The 8,075-nt window shown below is 58.1% G+C and overlaps 1 protein-coding gene across 1 annotated transcript; it reads right to left on the bottom strand.

Annotated features, from left to right (window-relative positions):
- Positions 1-248: 248 nt before the first annotated feature.
- Positions 249-6,475, bottom strand: AQP3 (aquaporin 3 (Gill blood group)). Its single transcript, XM_025853001.2, has 6 exons — positions 6,292-6,475; positions 2,874-3,000; positions 2,371-2,508; positions 1,904-2,022; positions 1,368-1,585; positions 249-1,267 (listed from the first exon to the last, which is right to left on the bottom strand). The coding sequence occupies exons 1-6, from the start codon at positions 6,397-6,399 to the stop codon at positions 1,099-1,101; spliced, it is 879 nt and encodes a 292-aa protein (XP_025708786.1). The 5' UTR covers positions 6,400-6,475; the 3' UTR covers positions 249-1,098.
- Positions 6,476-8,075: the final 1,600 nt, after the last annotated feature.

Below are 8,075 nucleotides of genomic sequence, written 5' to 3'. Positions count from 1 at the left end.
AGGATGGAAGCTTGGGGGAAAGTGTGGGGCCACTTGAGTTCAAGCTGAGAGGATGGTGAAAAGGCTCTCTGACCTGTCTGTGGGACTGACCTCTGCCCGCCCCCCCCCACCGCCGGCAGCGCCCAACTACTAGCCCTAGGGTACCCGGGCCGGGTGAGACAGCAGCGGGGCACCCTTGCTGGTATTTGTGGCTGGACACCATGAAGCTCCTTAGCTAGCCCCAGAACAACAGCAGAGCAAACTGGCAGTTTTAGGCACACATTTTATTATTATTATTATTATTGTTTTTTTATAAAAGGCAAAAGAGTACATTTTTTGAGTGGAGTATTAAAGGAGTGAAGACCCTATTTTAAGAAGAGTCTCCCAACCCCCATCCCTAAAACTGTAACATCTGCTGTATTAAAAAAAAAAAAAAAAAAAAAAAAAAAAAAGGCAAGCATGAAACTTATGACCTGGACTTCACCCCACCACCCCTCATGCCTACATTATCACAGAACTACGTCCTGTTCTTACTTATATACAACCAGAGCTCCATACCTGGGCTGTGGCCTCCTCCTCCCAGCCCCCCCCCCATGTCCCCACCCTACCTCCCCCAAAGCCTAGAGAAGCTCCCTGCTTAGAATACTCAGAAACACATATATCTGGACCCTTCTCCGTATGGAGCCCCCTGAAACATGCAGACTCTTCACACTTTCTTCACTCACAGATGGGACACACCACAGATGGATCTTTGCCTTCCTCTGGTCTCCCCCCAACAGCTAGAATCCTTTCCACTTGGTCCCTTGCCCTGAGTATCTTGGAAAGCACACACACGCGCACATACATGCACACATGCTCACACGCCCACTGCCCATTCTCCTTTTGGGAAACAAAGGGTATGTTGGGCCTACTCCCTATCCCACCACAGCTTAAAGACAGTGTCCTAAGGGCCTATTTGGTGAGCATCCTGGGGAGAATCCCCAAGGGGGTTGTCCACTGGAGTGGGAGTTGACAAGGAGCTTCTCAGTCTGGGAGGGACCCATGAAGGCTTCTAGGCAGCAGCCCCTGCACAGTCTGGGGATGCTCAAGGGAGGGGGCGGGGAGGTAGCCCCTGCCCACTCAGATCTGCTCCTTGTGCTTCACATGGGCCAGCTTCACATTCTCCTGCTCAGTGGAGGGTGGAGGCTGCTCCAGGTGGCAGCCGATCATGAGCTGGTACACGAAGACACCCGCAATGGAGCCCAGGAGTGGAGACACGATGGGCACCCACCACCAGTGGCGGCCGGTCCTGGGGACAGACAGACAGACAGACAGGCGGTCGGGGGCAGGTGGGCAGCAGAGGGGTGTCAGGCTAGGGCAGGCCGGGGGAAGAGGGGGGCTGCACTCACGTGAAGACTTCAGAGCCCCAGCCAGCAACGGCGGTGAAAAGGCGGGGACCGAAGTCCCGGGCGGGATTGACAGCATAGCCAGAGTTGAAACCCATGGAGGTGCCGATAACCAGGACCACCAGGCCCACGGTGAAGGCCTCCAGGCCGCGGGGGACGGGGTTGTTGTAGGGGTCAACAATGGCCAGCACACACACGATGAGGGAGGCAGTGCCAATGAACTGGGGAGTGCGGAGGCCAGGGTGAGGAGCTGCTCCTACCCCAGCCTCTGGTCCCTCCTCTGTCCTCGGGCTCCTACAGTCTTACCGCTTCCGGAGTCCAGCTCTTTCCAGCAGTGGTGCTAGAATGTGAGCGTGCCAAAAGGATCCCCTGGGGACCTGGCTAAATATGCCGATGCCTGCCACCATGATTCTGATGTAGGTGTCCCCACACACTGAGAAACCCTGCTATAGACAAGGAGCCCTGTCCCCCAGCCACCCACAAGCAGCTGAGCAGCTTGCTCCTCCTCCCCGTGCTCCTCACGGTTCCCTGGCCCGTACCTGGTCGAAGAATCCATTGACCATGTCCAAGTGTCCAGAGGGGTAGGTGGCAAAGATGCCTGCTGTGCCATTGGGGCCCGAGACTATGAGCTCATTCTTGGCAAAGTCCCAGATTGCATCTGGTGACAGATCAGACCCAGAGGGGGTGAGGGCAGAAGCCGACCCGCTCTCCAGTCTCAGGCTGGGCCCACCCTCCTGGGGGATCACAGGTGAGTACCTCACTGTACTCCTCAGGAGCCTGTGGACAGGCGGGGGTGGGGGGCGGGGGGGTGGACAGCCTGAGACTCTATTGTTGCCCAACTTGTTTCTTTCCCCTTGTGCCCACCTTGGGCCCGTGAGTGAATGAGTGAGTCATGAGCCCGGGGCTTGGGCAGGCCCCAGCTGTCTGTCATCAAAAGGCCTGGTGCCAACAGGTCCCAAGCAGAGGGAGGGAGGTAGTGGAGGATGGCAGGGTGGGGAATGCTTACCATAATACAGCCCAAAAACAATCCCAGCACCCAAGAAGGCTCCCAGCGTCTGCGCCAAGGTGTAGATGGGCAGCTTGATCCAGGGCTCGCGCGCCAAGAAACACATGGCAAAGGTCACAGCAGGGTTCAGGTGGGCCCCTGGGCAGAGGGGGGATGGGACCTATTAGTCACTGTAGCTTGCCACAGTGGGGAGGCCAGGATCCCTAACCTCCATATTCCCCCTCTCTGGCCCTCGAAAGCACGGGTGCAGAGAAGGGTTTTCTTGTACCAGACGGTGGGTTGGACTATGTAACAGGCCACCTCTGATAATCGGATTCCAAGGTGAGAGTCAAAGGTTCAAAGTATCAAGTTCCTTCTCCGTTCTTCTCTTCCAAAGCTCAAAAAAGCTGAGGCCACGGCTATGCCTTGCCCTTGGGAATGTCCCCTGCCACCCCATCAGTTGGGCGCGCGCCTTGCGGGAATGCCATTTGAGGGTAATGACTGAGGGCAGAGCAAGGCCTTACCAGAGACCTGGCCAGCCACAAGGATGCCCAGGGTGACAGCGAAGCCGAAGGCTAGGTTGATGGTGAGGAAACCACCGTGGGTGCCCCGGCTGAGCACCACCTGGGCCACAGAGCCACAGCCAAACATCTGTATCAAGAAAGAGAACCAGGCAGGGAGAGTGAGGCCCAGCAACTCTGTGACTCCAGAGGGAAGGGGTGAATCCAGCAACCTCCACTTGCCGTCATCCGGAGGACAGGGAAGCCCTTCCCAGGGAAATCCAACCCACACCCCTCCTGTGGCAACTGTAGCCCGCAGAATAAGCAGACATGCCCTCTCACCCACAACACCCAAACTTTAATTTAACAGGGCCCTATGGAAGGGACTGGAAGCAGAGTCTACAACTGGCAGCCCAAAAGATGGCTGGACCGTCTTCTCTGATTTTTCCGGAATCTCAGTAGGAGTGCGGTATAGGGGAGCAGCTTTCACCCTAGCACACCTTCTCCAGCAGCCCTCCAGTCCCGGCCCACAAAGTGGGAAGGCTCTCACTCATCGCCCGCCCGTACTTGCCTCCTTCCTTGTCCCAAAGAAGAGCTTTGGCGAAGGGGGGTGGGGTGGGGGGGGGGGGTGGCGCAGGGCACAGAGAAACAGGGAGGAGGTCAGAAGTAAGGCGGAGTCCACTTCTGAATCTGGAACGTCAGAGCCCCTGCCCCTGCCCCTGTTCCTGTCCCAGAGCCTCCTCTCTCCATCCACCCTGCCCTCCCGGCCCTCAGGGGTCCAGGTTCCCTACTCAGATGTGGAGGTCCTAAAGACAATGATGTCAGTGGCCCCTCTCACTAACCGCAGCAGGGCACTGGAAGTGGGGAGACTGGTTCTGAGGTTTCTGCCGGTGAGGGGGGGATTCAAGAAGACTAAGGTCCCTGATGTGCTGCAAGTATAGAAATCCCGTTCCTCTTATTTAAATGTAAAAATGCTTCTGTACCCTACACAAAGAACTATTGCCCTGAGCCTCCGGAGTGTTCCCTAAAGCTGCTCACTCCAGGCCCTGCCCTGGGTTTCCTCTTCTACCTCCCCATCACTAAAAGTGTTAGGCCTAGGCAGCGGGCAGCTCCCAAAACTGGTGCTAAGGGCCCTTGTCCATTTGGATGGGTCAGTGTCCTCTTGTACTGGGTCGTTACGCATTTTGATTATCATCCCTCAGAAGGACTAAGAGACAGTGGGGAAGCCAGCGGCAGTGATGGCAGGGCAAAGGTGGTGTGTAGGCAGGTGAGAGCAAAGATCAGAGACTGTGAGTATGCGGGGGGTGGGGGGGTGGGAGGGCCCATGGGGGTCCGGGGCACTCTGCCCGGCTTGGCAGGCCGTGGCCCCAGCTCTTTTCCTACCTGAGGCCCAAACCTGGCTTCATCCCAGGAGACCTTGGAGGGAGAAGCTGTCAGAGCCAGTTCCACCACCTTGGGGCTAATCTTCTTCTTCCTTCCCCCCCTTCTCCCCCACTCCCCGCCTTGCTAGGCACCCCAGAGAAAGGGGCCACCCTCCCTCCAAGGCCAGCTGTGATCCTGCCACCACAGGCTCTGGGTCCCCAGGGCACAGAGGTATGCAGGCAAGCCTTCACCCACCACTCGGGGCTCTTCCAGGCCTAGCCCCTCTTCTCCAGGCCGCCCTGGAGAGTCTGCTTTTCACTGACACCAGAGGCCTTACGCTGACCTGAGCCTGAAGGCCTTCACAGAAGTTAACACCCTCCTTTTGTGGTTGAGGATAAGCCAAATGATCCTGGGGCTCAGTGCAAGGCCTGGCTGCTCCTTTGTGGGAGAGGCTGACTGAGATGGGAGAGGGGTTAGGGAGGCCCTTCTGTTTTGTTTTTTTTTTAAGATTTTTTTTTTTTTTTTTTTGACAGAGAGAGAGACAGCGAGCGAGGGAACACAAGCAGGGAGAGTGGGGGAGGGAGAAGCAGGCTTCCTGCTGAGCAGGGAGCCCCATGTGGGGCTCGATCCCAGGACCCTGAGATCATGACCAGAGCCGAAGGCAGACGCTTAACGACTGAGCCACCCAGGCGCCCCAGGGAGGCCCTTCTATGAATGTGGAAGACAACGTCCCCTGTTCTGGCTGCTCGCGGACAGGGGCATGGACCATCACTCAAGATAGGGAGTGAGGGACGCAAGGCTCTGGGACAGGAGGGTGAAAAGCACCTGCCCCTCTCTTCCCCCCTCTTCCCTTCTTGGCATGGAAGATGAGTAGGGCCACTAGTCTTGCGAGGGGCTGTGGATAAAGTGCCCCATCTGGCTTCTCCGCTGCTGTTCCTGGAAGCCAAAGGTGAGTCTAAGACCTTCTCTCGCCACGGAGCCTGCTCTACCACCACCACCCATTTGGGCCACCCCAGCTCTACCTCCTTGCCTCTAGTTAAGTTTCCTAGTCCGCAGGGGCCTGGCTGGTCTGCGTTACCTACAGTTAGGGCTGGTGCAGGAACGGAATAACCCATTCACCACAAGGAAGCAACTGAACCCAGAAGTAACCCAGAAGAAAACAGCTGTGACCACATGAGGGGCTGAAAATTAGAGAAGAGGTAGGACAGGAAATGGAGACTGAAAGTGGTTGTCAAACCCAAGAAATGCAAACAAAGTCACCCAGAAACAACCTAGGGACAAAACTGTCGCAACCAGGGAGTAAATGGACTGGGGAGTGACCCAGGTAGTGAAAGTGGCCTACTCTGAGAACCCACAAACTAACTCAGAGGTTGAGTTAAAGGCTGGGGAGTAACTCAGAGGGCTTGGGCAGAGGATGATAGCGTCTGTCTGGGTGACTGACAGGGTCTGGGGGCCGCTCAGCACAAGAGGAGGGACTTAGTGACACCACGTCCTCTGTGCCCCGGGGCCCAGCTGCCTTCCACAGCCTCCTTTTCCTCAGGATCTTCCTTTCTTCCAACTTTGCTGTTTGCACCTGTGTGGCCTCCGCCCTCTGCCCCCACCCGTGGCAAACTGTCCTCACGTCAGGGGAACTTTTGGACTTTCTGAAGCTTAATTATTCATTAGGGGCCAGATATCCAGGACCCAAATAATCTAATAGGGGCCCATTTGCCAAAGGCTCCACTGCCTCCCAGAGCGGGGACTCGGGGCACCTGGGGAGCTGAGAGCCAGGAGAAGACCCTGGAGGTCTCAGACCGCAGGGGTGACCACTGCCCCCTGCCTGTGGGCTGCGGCCCTGGTGAGAGGGTGACCCATCAGAGCTGTCAGTGGAGTAAGGGCTGCCATTCTGGCAAGAGTCAGAGCTGTCAGGGATGGGGTTAGAGCTAGGGGAAAGACCACCCTGGAAAGGGTCAAGGTGTGGAGCAGAGCAGGGAGAGGGGGCGCACCAGCCTTGAAAAAGAGCCCCTCCAGTGTGAACAGAGAGGCCGCGGAGCGCGGGGGGCCTGGAGAGAGAAGGGCTTCTCCGGGTCCCTCCACTCACCACGAGGATGAGGGTCCCCAGGCACTCAGCCAGAGCCTGGCGAAGCAGCCGGTGGCGGATGTGGAGCATCTCGCCGCAGCGGGACACCAGCTCCTTCTGTCGACCCATGGCGGGAGCGGCGGCGCGTCCGAGGTGGGCTGGCTGCGGCGGCGAGCGCGGCGGGGCGGCAGCGGTGGCCCCGAACGCCGGGTGGCGCCCTTTATAGGAGCCGGAGGCACGCGCCCCGCCCGCCCCGCCGCCCCGCCCGACGTGTGGGCGGCCGCCCCCACCGCTTTGCTTGGGGAGGCCGGTGGGGACGCTGGGCTGGGGGAAGCTGAGTGGGAAGGGAGGGGGCGGCGGGTATGTGTGTGTGAGGAGCTTTAGGGGTGACGTTCGCTCCGGGAGGGCACTTAGAGGAGGAGGCGTGTTGGGGGCCGAGGGGATCGCGCGGGTCTGAGAGGGGATTGCGTGGGGTACAGGCAGGTGCGGGACCGTGGCTGGGGAGAATGAAGCCGCCACCAGAGACCTCCCCGGTCGTCCACACGACGGTGCGGGTGAGAGAGGCAGGTCAGAGAGGAAAGGACGGGCCCCACCCAGCTCTACAGGATGGCTGGACCCAGCAGGTCCTCCGTCAGGGGGCTGGAGGGAGGAGGCGGTGGGCCCCGAGGGAGAAGAGACCCTCTCATAGTCCGGACCTGGGTGGGCTCACAGAACATAGGCTGAGCGTTCATGGGCCGTGTTCCTTGTGCTGAGTACATGTCCCATGTTGCATGTCCTGACCAGCTCTGTCCACAGCTGGGTCCTCACATGACGTCTGCCCTGTGTACCAGATCGCACTTGGACATTTCTCGGGGCTGTGCATATGTCTGTTGAACCTGGCTGCCTTAACTCAGTTTGCCACACGTGTACCTGCGTGTGTTTTGCACATGGCTCCAGAGGCCGAGCTGCAGTTGTCTGGACATGCCACATGCCACATGCTTGCCAGCAGGGTGAGTCCCAGCTGTTTTTAACCCTCTCTTCCCCCACTCTCACTGATCCCCAGCCAGGGGAGAGTTTGACCCTTTAAGAGGTTAAGTTGGCTAAACTGTGAGGGTTGTCGGCCCCATCTGAGGGGGCGTGTGAGGCAACGTTGCTCCCCATATTGCATTTAATAATTGGGAAACTAAGGTGTGGTGGCCTGCGCCCTAATTCCAGAGGACTGGGAGCAAATCTGACCTCACCCCAGTCAAGATGGCAGCACTGCCAGAGGAGACCACATTTTCCAGAGGTACTTCATCCAGGTGGTCTAAGGGCCCTGGGGGCTTAGCCCTTGAGGAGTGGCTGGCAGAAATGAGGGCTCCAGAGATGACTCATACCCAGAGAGATGGGGTTTAGCAACACGTTTTGGGTAAATTTACGCACTCGCACATGCGCGCGCGCACACACACACACACACCCGAGATTGGCAGGTACACTCACCTATAAACACTGAGCTCTGTTCACATGCTCATGGGATCCCATTCACATGAGAGCCTGGCCATGGGCTCAAACATATATGTAACCCACACAAGAGATCTCCCATGGCTCTTTGCCCAGGGAGAAGCGCCCCCACTCCCTGGGCCGCCACGGGCTGGGAGGCCCATGGTGAATCAGGGGGCCATCACCAAGTGTCGACCCACAGCCCCACTGCCAGTCTGTGACTCAAGACACAACCCTAGACTCCTGATGCCAGAGCGCAGACTGTGGAAATGGGGACACACCCTCTACCGTGCTGCCCTTTCTCCTCCCCGTCACATGATGTGCTTCTTAGCCCTTGGATGCCTCAG

This window comes from Callorhinus ursinus, unplaced genomic scaffold (assembly GCF_003265705.2).
Source record: "Callorhinus ursinus isolate GAN/ISIS: 27379988/994484 unplaced genomic scaffold, GSC_fseal_2.0 scaffold42, whole genome shotgun sequence".
In the NCBI taxonomy this organism is placed as follows: domain Eukaryota; kingdom Metazoa; phylum Chordata; class Mammalia; order Carnivora; family Otariidae; genus Callorhinus; species Callorhinus ursinus.
This window is presented reverse-complemented; position numbering and strand designations above follow the sequence as displayed.

Excerpts from the sequence above, each read along its gene's own strand:
- AQP3 (XM_025853001.2), bottom strand. The coding sequence starts at position 6,399 with ATGGGTCGACAGAAGGAGCTGGTGTCCCGCTGCGGCGAGATGCTCCAC. Across the intron at positions 1,586-1,903 it reads TCAATGGATTCTTCGACCAG|TTCATTGGCACTGCCTCCCT; the intron begins GTACGGGCCAGG and ends CGCACTCCCCAG. Across the intron at positions 1,268-1,367 it reads TGGGGCTCTGAAGTCTTCAC|GACCGGCCGCCACTGGTGGT; the intron begins GTGAGTGCAGCC and ends GTCTGTCCCCAG.